Source organism: Sinohyriopsis cumingii, chromosome 8 (genome assembly GCF_028554795.1).
Source record: "Sinohyriopsis cumingii isolate HCF-2022 chromosome 8, ASM2855479v2, whole genome shotgun sequence".
Lineage (NCBI taxonomy): Eukaryota > Metazoa > Mollusca > Bivalvia > Unionida > Unionidae > Sinohyriopsis > Sinohyriopsis cumingii.
The window spans coordinates 56,722,702-56,738,014 of NC_142968.1; the positions used below are offsets into that span (position 1 = coordinate 56,722,702).

At 33.7% G+C, this 15,313-nt stretch overlaps 1 protein-coding gene across 1 annotated transcript in view; it reads right to left on the reverse strand.

Moving 5' to 3' along the window:
- The window catches only part of LOC149793583 (dynein axonemal heavy chain 5-like), a 229,214-nt gene that overhangs the window by 120,986 nt on the left and 92,915 nt on the right, over window positions 1-15,313 (reverse strand). The window contains exons 28-35 of the mRNA XM_089967542.1: window positions 13,609-13,908; window positions 12,225-12,465; window positions 10,768-10,894; window positions 8,626-8,698; window positions 6,329-6,482; window positions 4,644-4,910; window positions 2,609-2,737; window positions 1,278-1,415 (exon numbers count right to left, since the gene is read on the reverse strand). Of these exons, the coding sequence (XP_089823668.1) occupies window positions 1,278-1,415; window positions 2,609-2,737; window positions 4,644-4,910; window positions 6,329-6,482; window positions 8,626-8,698; window positions 10,768-10,894; window positions 12,225-12,465; window positions 13,609-13,908 (1,429 nt within the window). The remainder of the gene's footprint in view (window positions 1-1,277; window positions 1,416-2,608; window positions 2,738-4,643; window positions 4,911-6,328; window positions 6,483-8,625; window positions 8,699-10,767; window positions 10,895-12,224; window positions 12,466-13,608; window positions 13,909-15,313) is intronic.

Genomic DNA, 15,313 nt, shown 5'->3' on the forward strand with positions numbered 1-15,313 from the left:
CTGAACATAATTTCAAAAGAATTCTATTTGTATCATTATGTTTATTTAACTGTTGGAGAAATCAGAAATACAATCAATCACATACAAATGAATACAAAATAATTATAAAATTTATAGTATAAAAGCATTTATATTACTTCATAACAATTTATTGACATGGTAACTGAGCAAGAACTGGTACAGCTATATGACCCATTTTCAATTTTGCTATCTGCATATCAAAATTACAGCATTAATGAAAGTTGGAGACTTCCAGGTCAATAAAGTATTGACAAATGCCAAACAATACAGTAAATGAGATTAAACCAAGCAGGTAATGTTTGTTTTCATTCACTTCCATGCACATAAAGTGTCACTCATTTCCTGTTTGATTAAAGGGGAGCCTGAGGTTGTAGGTGTAGTATTCTTTACTTAGGCTCTAATTTGTTATTCGCTTGTTTGTTTTTTTGGACACTTATTGAAATTAAAATTAAATTTTTCTTTCTATCTGAAAAGAAATGGTTAGCATGGTATAGAAAGCATTTCTATGTAAGGGTCCGATACAAAACAGTACAACAAAATTCTACTGAGAACAAAATCTCAACCAATACTGGAAAGAAACAAAATCTGTATAAATGTCATCCAATTAAAACCTTGTCAAATAAGCATTTCTGATCAGTGGTTCATAATGATTTTAATTAGTAACTAAGTCATAGGTAAAAATTACATACAATTTCAAGTATATCCATTATTATTTACATTAAGTTTGGGCCTCAGTAGATAAATAGATAGAAATAGATATCTTGTATAAAAACAAATTATAAAAAGCAGCATGCCAATGGTGCAAAATTTATTTCCTAAAAAGAGGCATACTTGCATGTAACTTCAAATTAATGTAAAAGTCAGCTTCAAATTAATGAAAAAGTGTGCTGCTACTGCCAAAGAAACATTTGAAAGGATAACGGAATATCAAAAACTCATATTTAACAAAAGTTTAATAAGATAGATCAACACTTAGGATAAGTTTGATAAAGAAAAGGCACATGGGCAATAACTAATTTTCACCAGCAGAGGTAAAAGAGCAATTAATCTTCAAAGGACGTGCTTGCTAGGTAAAACAAAGTTTTCTAGGTATAAGACAAGAGAAATGTAGCTAGAAAGATATAATGATAAATTGGATATTCATGCTCTTGCATCTTTATGCAAGTTTGAGAAGACCGAATAAATACCATGACCAAGACAAATTGGACTGATACTGTGACAGCCTTTCAACATTAAGGACAATGCAATAAATGTACCTGAGCTGGGAACATGCTCTCAAATTCTATCAGCTTGAAATTTGGATCCTGAATGGTGACAGCTGCCTGCCGGATTACACTATGGACAGATTTCCGAGAAATCCTTAACAGGTCACCCAGCCAGACTTCAACATTACCCTAAAACAAAGGAAGTCAAAATAAAGGTGTACATTAAACTTTGTTTAACATACCTTTATTTATAAATTTGCTCTCTTTTACAGTTTTTTCACTGGCATTTATTAGATTTGAAATTTTTAAAAACAAATTAAGTTCGAATCTTATGCTTGGAGTGTCAGTATATAATTCAACAAGTTACATAAATTTCATAGCAGAAATACACAAATGAAAGTTTCTATCAAGGAACTATACACAAATGTGCACTACTTAATGGTGTTTTGCAGTAAATAAGAAATACTGACTACTTATAACTGAAAGTCATAGTGTTACTTTTATTACCAGTTTATCAAGTAACCAAAAAATAATTAACTTTTCCAGACCTGGTTCCCAGAATCTGAGTTCCTGGCCAGTAAAACAAATTCAAGAAATTTATATTTAACTTTAGATACAGTCTGGTCACATGTGGAGATGGCTTTCACAACAGTATGTGAATTGGATATATTGAAAACCTTTCTTATTTGATCAACATGTAGAAGAACAGCAAGTCGAACTGTTCCGCATGCTATATAAATAGTCTACAATGTTACAGTCTTTTCATGATTAAGATTCAAGTGGCCATGTTGGGTTGATGTAGTATTGAAAATTAGTCTCTTACACATAAGTTTGAGATCATTTTCCTTCATGCCTGAAACTGATGGGATTAAAAAAATCACACCTCATTGTTTGTACAACCCTGACTTTTCAAGGGCTTCAAAATGTCTAAATGACGCCTTCTTATGGAAAGTGGGTAATGCTCCCATTTTGAATTACAAACAAAGTTTATACCTAGTTGGGTCAAAATTCTTACTAAATCAGTCATTAATTACACCATTACAATGAAGAAACACTACTCCATCTAGCAACTACCAGGGTCATGAGTCATTTGATCCACCCAACTTTATCAGATCACAAAAAAAATCATGAATTTAAAAAGTGACATATTACTTCATTTTATTGTTTTGAAAGACTTCTGAAAAATTCAAGGAACTTTTGGCAGAATTCAAGAAATGTTTATTTCCACAAATTTAAAGATTTTTAGGGACAAAACGAACTTTTTTTAGTTCAAGGATTTTTCAAGGATACACTTAAACTCAAGGACTATTCCGGTTATAACATTCATTTGTTCAATGTGTATCATCCGCTAAGCCTTGCTTTATGTAATTATTTGTCAATACCTGAGCCAACACTGGTTCATCCAGGTGAACATTTTCCCCTTCCTGGGAGTTGATAGCCAATATCTTGTCATAGACTTTCTCATCAAATGTAACAAGTTTTGTGTTGTCAAACACACTCAGCAGATGATTCTATAAATGAAATTTGCATTTAAATTGTAATTGTAATCATTACTATTAATTCTACTCAACTTGAAATTGTAACCATTACTATTTAAACTACTCAAATTGAAATTGTAATCATTACTATTCATTCTACTCAAATTGTAATTGTAATCAATATTATTCATTCTACTCAAAATGAAATTCTAATCATTACTATTTACACTACTCAAACTGAAATTGTAATCATTATCATTAATACTACTCAAAGTGTTACTTGTAATCACTACTATTAGTACTACTCAACTTGTAATTATAATTATTACTATTTAAACTACTCAAGATCTAGTGGGCCACTCAGATTAATACTGTGACTCACAAAAGTCTAGTGGGCCACTCAGATTAATACTGTGACTAACAAAAGTCTAGTGGGCCACTCAGATTAATACTGTGAATCACAAAAGTCTAGTGGCCACTAAGATTCATGATATGAATCACAAAGGTCTTGTGACCACTCAGATTAATGATAGATGATGTCAAGCAATATACCAGAAAAGGCAAACATTTTCTTTCACAAGACTAAATCAAATCTCCCTCTGGACTAGTTTCAACTTGGAGAGATTAACATAATAAAAATGATGATTCAAACAGGTCACAGGTACTTGTTTTCTTTAATTATAACTTGTCACAGATCAAAAGAGATTCAACAGTCACAAATCCAAATACTTGTGGCATCATTATTTACATAAAAGACCACATGGCAAAATAGTGTATATAATAAATACCATTGCAGTTTGTTATATTATTCAATTACCATCTCACTGTATTTCACTAATTATCTTAAAAATGAAAAGTTACAAAGATATAAAAAAAATACAGAAAACGTAGTCATTTCATTCATCAATTTATAATTTTAACCTAACTGTTATGAAGGGGTTTCTAACTGTCATCTTCTTCACATTTGGTTTCAGATGGGAATTTCTTAATATGGCACCATGTTTGCATGGACCAGTCTTTTTTATTTTCGAACAACACATGGGATGTAGTACACTGTCTTCAATAAGTGTTACGTAATTTCTTAAATTTCCCAAACTTTGAGAGTTATATCTCTTAGAAAACAAGTATGTAAGAATTACGTTTTTAATTTTGTTCAATCCTTTTAGAAATATTAAAATTAGACATTACAAGGATGCAGATGAACTGAACATGAAGTGTTCTAGAAACTGGAAAAGGATAGTATGATTGTTTACAATGAGAGCATCCATTGTATTTGAAGCATCAACAAGATGACAGTGTTAGAGGAATCTGGTGACAATCAGGTTAGAAATTATAGACTGATGAGTGAAATGACTCAATTGTGTGCATTTGTTATATGCTAGATATGCTAGATGTTTTTCATTTTAAAAACTGGTGGGGGGGTAACAAAGAAACATGGAGGTAAGAGAATAGTATGGTAGTAATCAGCAGAACAAACAAACGACCAAGATCTGTCTGTTCATTATGCAACAGCAGATCAGGGTCTATACAGTCAGCAATTACCCAATTTATAAGAGAGTTAATAGGGTACCATTGATAATACTGTGAACTTCTATTACTTGTGGGGTACCAATTTTCGTGGACTTTGGTGGGTTATCAATTTTCATGGCCTTTTGGTTGCAACAAATTTAAAAGTTCCAATAAATAAAGATCCTTCTGTGGAAACAATAGTAACCTGTCCCAAAAACTAGGAATTCAAGTACAAAAAAACCCCAACTCATTTCTTGGCAAAAACCATGAAAACTGATACCTACAAAATTAATTAATTCAAGAAAGTAAAAGAAATGTTCTAAATAACACTGATGATAATAATACTTAAAGCAACTTATTCACAAGATACAATGCTAATCATAGTTCATACCTGGATTGTGTGAGATACAATGCTAATCATAGTTCATACCTGGATTGTGTGAGAATCACTGGCCTGACCCAAGATTTCAAGCAACGCGGGATCAGAGACGAAGAAGAATCGTGGGAAGACAAGACGTTTTTTCTCAAGGTAACCTGTGAGTGATTTCTGGCAAATTTCTAGCTGCTCCAGCAAATGTGGCAACAACTGCTGCATAGTGTCATCTCCAACACAGCACTGAACCACGTTTGGGTTTTCATGTGCACGTTGCATGATCTTCAGCCATGACTTATCAATGTTGCTGAAACGTTTGGCTTCCTGTAAGATATATATCGTCATTGTGAACACTTCAGTTTGATGTATTTCTTTCAAAGACTCATCCACAATAGTTATAACCGTGATGGAAAATTTGTGGAATAAACTCTGCTATAATACAGTAGCTGGGGTTGATAACTGCTAACAGTGTTACATACTGAACCATGGTATAGCAAGAATGATCAGAAGTTGATAAATGTGTGTACAGTATTATGAGGCTAAATAAAATACCAGTCAAACATAAAGTAATTTTACTACCTGCCAATTTATGTAACAACTGATACTAAAATAGCCCCATGGTATAAGAACATTAATTATAATATATAATCAATAGGTTTATGAAAGTTTATGGGTTTTTTAAATCCTTTTTTCAGCCTGACTAATGTTTTGGGTTGTGTCTTAAATAAGACAAACAATCAAGAGTTATGATGTAACTGTGTAATCTTTTAATTTGTCTTGCAATGAAGCATGTTACAGCATGGTTCCCTGTAATCACCCTTCATGTTTGTTTTCTTGCATTAGCTTCTTTAGTCACTAAAAATTGCAATGAACAAGAGGCCAATGTGGGTCTGAGATTGCTCACTAGGCTGACATCTACCAAACTGCTAAACACAATAGCAGTTGGTAAAAGAATCTAGGTGAGCATGATGCCTTCTACAGAAATTTCTTCCACTGCTTTTGAACACATATGTTATGAAAACAATTGTTTCAAAATTATTGTACCATTTGTACAATTATTTAAGGCCTCTTAGCCAAAGTACTGTAAAAGTTTGTGAAATTCTGTTTAGCAGGGTTGTGTTTTTGGGGGTTTTAGAAGCTTTTTAAAGATTTTTACACTTGTAGTAATGGCAGCCATAATGAATGATGGATCAGCAGCAATTGAATAAATTGTAAATACCCTGATGTGAACTGCTTTGTATCAAATGTGGTCCAACGCTGATAAGCAGTTTTTGAGAAAAATAGTATTTAAATGATTTCCTACTTTTAGTCATGGCAGCCATGTAAAATAACAAATTGGCATCCAATGAACCAAACTGAAAGACTTGCATGAATATGTCATGTTTTTAAAAAAATTATAGTTGTAAATAATAACTGTGAATGTGCAATGCATGAAGGATGAATGACCATATTAAGTGAGATGAACTAAAAAATAAAGATTGGAATTACACCTGGATAAAGATATACAAAATGAAAACAAACACTGAAGCTGTACTTCTGGAGAAATGGATGTTTACTTGGTACTATTTTTGTTTCTACAGCAAGCCAAAAGCCACTATAAACATCTTTTAAAGCTTGCGTATGTTGAATATGCAAGGAAGTGGATGTACTGTTAATGTATTATAATCAGGTAGTGAAACCTGATGAGGATAATGAACTGCTGAACATTATGTATGAGGTATATCACAATGATGAAGACATACCTGTGGCAGCTGTTTGGCAATATCACCACCCACAAATACAGCCTCCAGGTATATCCACAGGTTCTGAACAACCAGCCAGTTCTCAATGATCTCAGTAGTACCTGTAAGTTTTTGTACCCATTCCTGTATCTTTGGCTTGAAAGGGGCATTGTATCTGCAAATATCACATTATATAGGTAAAATCTCACTTATGAACCCGACAATATCATCCCCTTTTGGCTCAGGGATAAGGAATTGGCAAAGTGTGCCCTCCTATATGTTGTAAGAGGTTACTAATGAAGACAGGAACTCTGCAGCAATACAGTAGTTAGCCATGAGACTTGCCACAAAAGAGGTTTTGAATCCTATGAATAGATCATCGATGGCTGGCTACAATGGCATGTCCTTGTACAATGCACTCTACTCCATTTGCCTTTGTACTCAATAACTTCCTTGCTTTGCTGTGCCATAAAAGCCCAATCAAAATGAACAAATTATTCCTGTCAAATAGCAGTAATTTATCTAACTTTTTAGCTTCACAAATTTATTAATAACTCAATACCACCAACTCATACTTTACCTATCTAGTCATTGCATGCCAATGTAAAGTGGTGCAGTTAACCTTGTATGTGTGCTGGGTAACAGGATCAAGTGGTTGTATTAGTTTGGCTTGGTTAATTTTCAGATATCCTTTGTGTAATGATTCAAAAATAGTATTATTTACTCAGTGACAAGAAGGTTTTGTTATCAAAAGACTTGCTTTCAATAAAATGCAAATGTGAACTCAGTGCACATGATTGTTTTTATTTTTTATGTCTACAACACTTTTAAAGAAAGACAAGTTAACGGTTCTATCAGAAAGAGTCTTCTAGTGACACCTGGAAAGTTAAAGCTAGTGACACTTGGAAAGTGAAAGCTTGTGCTCTCTATACTTTGCTTTGCAAACCCTCAAGTAAATTATATAAGTGCTACAATGACCTTGTCACTGCCTTCTTGACATTCACAATACCGATGTTTGGCAATCAATATCCTGGAAAACACACCACCTTGTTTAAATTGTTGTTATCCACCTAACATATCAGGTCCATGCTCAGACAACTCCCTCTTTAATTCTAGTTTACTTTTGTTCAAAATAGTTTTCCATCTATTTATCAGTAGAATCACACAATCATGTGATGCAATTATTTCAAATTTCATTTTTGTGTGCAAATGGAATGTAACTTTAATAGCAAACAATATTACTGGCAAGTGGTATGTGATTATGTAGAAACTATTGTTATGTATATCTGATTTAATTATATCTGATTTAATATATATTTATTTCAATTTAATTGTTTGTCTGTTTAAACAATTTTTTATTTTTCATTACATGATATTGTAAATTTCTTCACTAGAGATGATACTATTTTAGAAAATAGTTTGACCTTGACTGTTAGTTTATAAACACCAGGTGTTGATCTAAATCCTGACCTTGTTTCAGAATTTGTAGCAACCTTCATAAACAAGTTCTATTTTATTTTAAAATGATTGGTTGTTTCCAAGGTCATGATGGGACCTTGTCTTTAAGACATAAACAATTTTTTCAATTTTTTATTTCTTAGAGTAAAAATGATTGGTTTTAATCAGGATCTCACTGGGACAAAATAATCTGTAGCAAGTACTTGCTTCTATAAACTACCAGAAGATGATCATGTGACCTTTGTTTACATTTTAGAAAGTCCATATAACCCATGTTTTAGAGAATTATTCTCAGTAGAAGTTGGGCCATTAAAGTTTTCATTGTATGTTGTGCTGTTTGGAGTTATTACAAATTACTTGGTTTGGAGTTATTTCAAATTACTTGGATTCAAAAGGATTAGTTCTGTTATTTTTCTGGAAAATACGTGTGCTCATGCAATACTCTGGAACAAGAACAGTTTTTTCTAAAAATGTATTCAGCTATCAGAAATCAAAGTGAGAATTCTTATTTCTACAAGGAACTGTAGACTTCAACACTACAGATTGTAGCATATGTCATCATCTTCCACTTGGATTCTTCGTTGAGATTTGAACGTGAAATCAGTAGAATATTTTGTTATTAGGACTACTAAAATTTTATTCTCAGATTATTTTTGAATTTGATTCTATAAAACCGTAACTTCATATTTTTTTCATTTTTACAGAATTTTTCCAGGGAAATAAATTATTGTATTTTTTAAAGCTTGTTTTTTCACTCTTTCTTGTGTTAATGTTTATACAAGTCTAAACAAGTGGCATAAGACTACACTGTCTTCAAATATTCAGTGATTAACAACACTGTCAAAGGTCATTGTTTTTACCTGTTGCTAAGCAATGAACCCAAGACCATCAAGCTGTCTTCCATCAAGGTGACTGTATCAGTGGTGGTGTCACCTGAAACACAGCATCAGTAAATTTATGCTTACAAATCAAAATTCAAAAGAACTGACAACTGTAGAAATAACATGCAAAATCTATTGACATGTGGGTGCAATCATCATCAGTAGTGTAGTTAACCCTTTACCTCATAAAGCATAGTTACAAAGTGCAGCGCGCTATAAACAGAACACACGTTACCTATTCGACTCCATACGCATAGGCCTGCCTGTTAACTGTTAAGCAACGTAGTGTATGTTATGTTTAACAGCAATTTTAACCATTTTATATTTTTGGTACACATCTGTGTGGAAAAATTTAAGAGTAATGTCCGATTGTTATAGCTGTGTAATTATTTTTTATGGAAGAATTTTTTATGTGCTTTAAAATCCTGAGAGAACTCATTTACCGTCAAGTCAGTGAGAATGTGTAACCAGCCGTAGCTGCCATTTCTCATACTCGAAATTTACAAGCTTTTTGTCTGCGTCTATATCAATAAGTCATCTGAATCTGATAATTTATAAAAACTAAATGCTACCTACATCAATATCAGAGCCTTTACCTAAGTAATTGAAGCTTTCATAGTTGTGATTCTAATCGTGAAAACTTCACAAGTACTAAATGAAATTCGCCACCTCCATTTTGGAGAGTGCAGATTACGAACCAGTTACTTGAAATAGCAGATATCAACCACAGCATAAACAGTGACCACGTGATCTGACGTAATTGTCATTCGCAGAAATGAACATAGTATTTAATAGGGGGTTTTCACTGAAGGTGGGGCTACGAAAACCAGCTTAAAATGGTTGATGAATGGACTAGAGACGTCAAAAGTGCTTCCATGCGAATGAAGTAGTGGTGTCCAAAGGCGCTTGCATGAGGTAAAGGGTTCAAGATGTGAAGGCAGACAACATCAGCTAACAAAACAAAATAGCTACTGTCAGTAACTGTTGCTCAGCATCTATTTTCCATGATGTGGCTGAATTGAGTCAGAGGTTTATCAGAGAATGTTTCAATAGGCTAAGCATATGTCTGCAGTAAATGCATGTAAATGAGGACTCCATGAATCAACTATTCAATCAAAACTTCCATAATTTTTTAATCTTATTGCACTGCTTTTTGCCATTTCAAATCATGTTTATGTGTAAGTGAGGAAAGTTGACCATTATGAGACAGAAAAAGAGAGGGAGATGGAGATGGTGACCAGAGTGGAATGAAAATCAGGATGCCAATGGGGGAAAAAAAACAGCATTTGGAGAAAAAATCAGAATCAGGTTTCGCAACCATATATTTACAAAAACATTATAAAGGAATTGACATCTCTGCTGTCTTGTGCTATTTACTAAACAAAAATATGCTGATCTATAGTGTTAATTCAACATAAAAGATGAAAGTGAAAAGAAACTTAAAATTTTCACAGTATGACTGTTTTCACAGCCATCATGAATCAAAAACGTACTTTGAACAAATTTTTGGACATTTTTTAAAATTGGGATTTCAGATTTTCTAAACAAATGTTTTGGATAATCCTGAGTAAATCAGGATGAGTGGCAGATCTTGAAATAGATGGAGAAAAAGTGGCTGAAAGGGTATAACATGTACTTGTATACAAATCGAATTCAAAAGCAAACAAAAGAGACCGATATGCTGTCACTTAATGCACTGGCAGATTACAGTTTATGTTGCTAGTTCTACCGATTATTCCAAACAAGCCGCTGAGACTCATGTCTGCCAGCACATTATGTGATTACAAATCTAGGGTTGTGCAGTTTGCATTTAAACTTGACATATAAGTGAGTATATATGGTAGTAAAATAGATAAATACATCATCTATGTCAAGCCAGACTCTTCACATCATGTTGTATATACTGTATATATTGTACACAACAGACAGAAGGCCTCATGGTAGATTAGTTCTGTAACTAATTGAGTTACCTTCTATAAATAAAGTCTTTATTATTATTATTATCATTATTATTATTATTATTATGTAAGAAAACAAAAAACAAATCAGGAAAAAAATGAGAGATGGTTGGTAGAACAAGCAGAAAGATAGGTCATTCCCATGATTTATGAATGTCAATACCTTTTAGCAGCAATTCACCACGATTTTTGAAGGGAGAAAAGTGGAAGTCCTGTGTACTCCAATCAGTGACCACCTGCTTCAGTTTGGCTTCAATGTCCTTCTCTTTCACCGCAGAAATACACACATCCTAGAAAGGTTATGTAATACTGATCAATTATCTAAACTGGTCCTGCAAAAGCCACAGGAATTAACAAGGATTCTGCAGAATGTAATGCCTCAACAGCAACCCATGCACTCATATTCTTTTCTATATACATTTTGCAAAAACTTTGGCACACAGCTTTAAGTTACAATTTTAATCATGGTGGTAGAAATGTGATTTCCAGGTCTCATCATGCTATCACAGGTGAGACAACAAAATTTAAAACAAACTCCTTAAATGTCACACCATGGCACCTCCCACCCCACCCCTTTTTGTTACATATTACCCACCCTTGACCCAAGGTTTGCAAACTGGAATCTATCTAACATTATTATTTGTTGCATGTTCAAATTTTGGATCAAAATATTTAAAAATGTCACTAACCATTTGAACCCTCCAAGGGACCACAGAGGACAGGACTAAAAGCTATACATTTTTGCCAGATAATTATCACATGGGCAACATATGTAACAAGTTTGGTGACCTTCCATCCAGTAATTTAAAAGTCGGGGGGATTTGATGGGCTGACAGACAGAGCATACCACAATATCTGTAAATGAGTGTTGCACAGAACTACACAACAAATGTAATTGCTCATTTATGATGTTGCTATTTTATTCATTTGAGTTAGTAGCTGTACAGCAAGGGTACACATGTACTTTCCTCTCAAGTAACAAGGTCACTCAAATATGAGAAAGCCTTGTCGATATTACAGGAGTACTATGACTGACACATAATATGCCCACCTTATGTTAATAGTCCAAAATTTAAGTACTAGCAGGCATGGCTGTCATTGGAGTTTACTGACCATCAGGTCTTCAGCTAAGGTATGTGCTCATCAACTAAACTACCTTGCCTCAAGCTATCCACAAAGTTTGCTTGAGGTCTGTGATGCAGAACCAATGTTTTAGTGCATGAACTATTTTTTTCTCTTTTGGTCACAGTGACCATTAACTTGAATTTTTTACTCAAAAATCTATAAGCTTTATTTCTATGCCAAGTGCAAACCATCCACAAATTTGGTAGCTGAAAATGGTAGAAAACTAGAAGTATTGTGTGGAAATGAAATAGGTCACCGATGGACATTTGGAAAACATCATAATATGGTCTAATATGGCAGGTTATAAAAAGATTAATGTTTACATTTAATTTATAGATAATCGTGGAAGCTTGATATATTAGAGTAGTAAAATTTGGATACAAATGATGAAAATCATTCCAAATTATAACTGCTATCCCAGACTAAAGTTAATCTGATGATTATCATGTCAATCATTAACATTCAATGACGAGCATAAATTGTATTAAAAAAAACCTCAATATCCTCCTTGTACTGTAATAGGGGTGCCTCCATAAGGTTTCGGAGGAGAAAGTTGTCTGCATCCACATCAAATGTGTGCCCTGTGATTTGTGCAATCCTCTCCCAGTGGCGGGGCATCATGGCCTTGTTTGCCATCATCTCCAGAAGGGGACAGGTCTCGTTAAAATCATCAATTGTCTTCTTCAGTTCTAGGAAAGCCTGCCAGTCTTTCAAGGCCTTTGGAAGTTTACGACATCTGCAAATAAAATACATCAATGCTACTGACTGAATGATGAACTAATCATAAATGAAGGACTAACATTACATCTAGATTTGATTCTGTATTCGAAATTACAACTTTAAAGACATCAGAGTTCAAAATATTGCTTGCATAAAATCTACCAAACTAAAACACATATCAGAACAAGAGGTCAAACTATATATTTATACAGGATTTACATCACAAACTATGTATATGTGTTAATGGTGAATTTGGACTGGATTTGTAAACTGTCATGAAAATGTCCAGGTTTTATTACCAGGAGGTCAAGGTTTCAATGAACAGCTCTTAATTGGGATCATCTCATTTCATAACTAATTAGAACTATCTGCTTCAGTCTGCTACAAAAATGGCTCAATTTTTTTTATAAATGTTTCTCTAGTCACAAGACTAGTATGTTACAAAATCTACTAGCCTAAATTCCTCACGAGTTTACTAGTGCTCCACAAAAGTTGACTAACACTTCATAAATAATATTTGGTTCATATCAATGAATAACTGATAACTCATGCTTCTGAGACAAGAACAACAATTCCAGTAGCTGAATTAGGGAAACTTAAAAAATCTTGATTTTTAATTGCAATTACATATCAATACTTAAAAATATGAGGATAGTTACCAACAATAATCCCAAGCCAGGTCTACCAAAAGTATGAAATTTAGAAGTATAATTGTAAAATTATAGTCTTGGGCAAAGAGACTACCGCTAATTATGAATCCTAGATACAAAAAACATGAGGAAATCTGGATCAGCTTAAGGGGTCTGGTTCCAAATATTGAAATCAAGTACAGGAAGTAAGGTGTAACTCAGAGCTGAAATATGTGAAAAATATTATTTTAATTTTCACTGCAGCTTATGCATATAACTTTGCTACAAGCAAATTTTGAAATACTGTATACACATGCTTATGAGTCCAACTGCAAACTTCAAAGACCCAGATCTGCCATTGCATAATGCAGCAGCAGATCTGGGTCTGTGCAGCTTGTTAGGAGCAACCAGTAGAACAAAAAATACAGACTCTGATCTGCAGACACATTATGCTATGGAAGAACAGGATTTTTGTTGTTTGCAATTTGACCAGACTTATAAGCAAGTACATATGGTATTAAACAGCTTACTTGTTTTGCATATCCAGCAGTTCATTGTTAATCTTCTCAATGTCAATATCAACCCATGCGATGTCGTAATAGCCATTGACACTTTCCAACACTGTGTTGTACAGCTGATACAGCTTCTGCAGGAGATTCAGTTCCTTGCGAATCCGAAACAGCTCTGCATAATCTGTGACAGGAAGTCCAAACAGCTCTTCACCACCATTGTAAGTGACATATTTCCTCCACAACTCATCAAACTGTGCTTGGAAGATGTTGAGACGATCTGATGCTTCACGAGGATGAACGCCATCTTCCATGGGTCCTCTGTTAAAAATATAAGGTGGTTTTGTATAAAACCACTTGACAAAACAAAATCAATACAGTTATGTCATAAATAAAAATGTAAATACCACATTGACAACCATAGTGGAACATACCGAGTCTCTTTCTTCAGCAGAACAGTTTGTTTAAGCCATTTGCCTCAAATACAGACCAAGGACAAGGAAATATTTCCTGGATTCTCAAGGTTGTGATTTCTAATGTCTGTGATCTTGGGAAGTATTTTTGGAAAGGAACTGATATCCCAATTAGCTTATACAAAGATGTCACAATTACTGTATACACTCACATTCAAGTTGGATTCAGCTACAAACTGCATACAGATCTGCCACTGCATAATAGACAAGCAAATCTGGGTCAATGATGTTTGTTAGGTCTAACAAACAACGTCAACCCTGATCTGCCAGTGCATTATGTGACAGCAGATCAGGGTCTATGTTTTCAGCAGTTGGATTTAAATTGTATGTGAATGTATACAGTATTCCAATGTTCATACACCTTTCAGAAATCAGAATATATTTTTTAATTCCATGAAAGCAAATTCCTCTCATCATTTTATGGTCTTGGTCCTAAAACATTAACACTTTAACCCTTTACCTTATAGAGTGTACGGCTTTTAGCTTCGATATACATGTAACAAAGTTACTCAGTGCAGTGCACTATAAATAGAACACCTGTTACCTATTTGACTCCATACACATAGGCCTGCCTGTTAACTGTTAAGCAATGTAGTATATGTTATGATGAACACCAATTTTAACCACTTTAAATTTTTGGTACATATATATTATGTATGGAGAGATTTAAGAGTAAAATCTGATCATTATAGATGTATTTTTTTTTTTTCATGGAAGAATTTTTTATATGCTTTAAAATCTTGAGAGAACTTATTCACTGTCAAGTCAGTGAAACCGCATGACCAACTGTAGCTGTCATTTCTCATACTCGAAATTTACAAGTTCTTTGTCTGCATCTACATCACTAAATTATCTGAATTTGATAATTTAAAAAAACTAATTGCTACTACATCAATATCAGAGCCTTTACTTAAGTTATTGAAGCTTTCATAGTTCCAATTCTAATTGTGAAAACTTGAGAAAGTACTGAAAGAAATCTGTGGCCTCCATTTTGGAGAGTGGAGATTACAACCCAGTTACTTTAAATATCAGAGTTCAACCAGATCTTCAACAGTGATCACATGATCTGACATAATGGTCATTCACATCAATGAATGTAGTATCTAATAGGTGTTTTTCCCAAAGGTGGCACTATGAAAACCAGCTCAAAATGGGTGATGTACACAGCAGGCACTGAAAGGTGCTTCCATGAGAATGGTGTAGAGGCATCAAAAGGCGTTTCCATGTGAATAGTGTAGAGGCATCAAAAGACT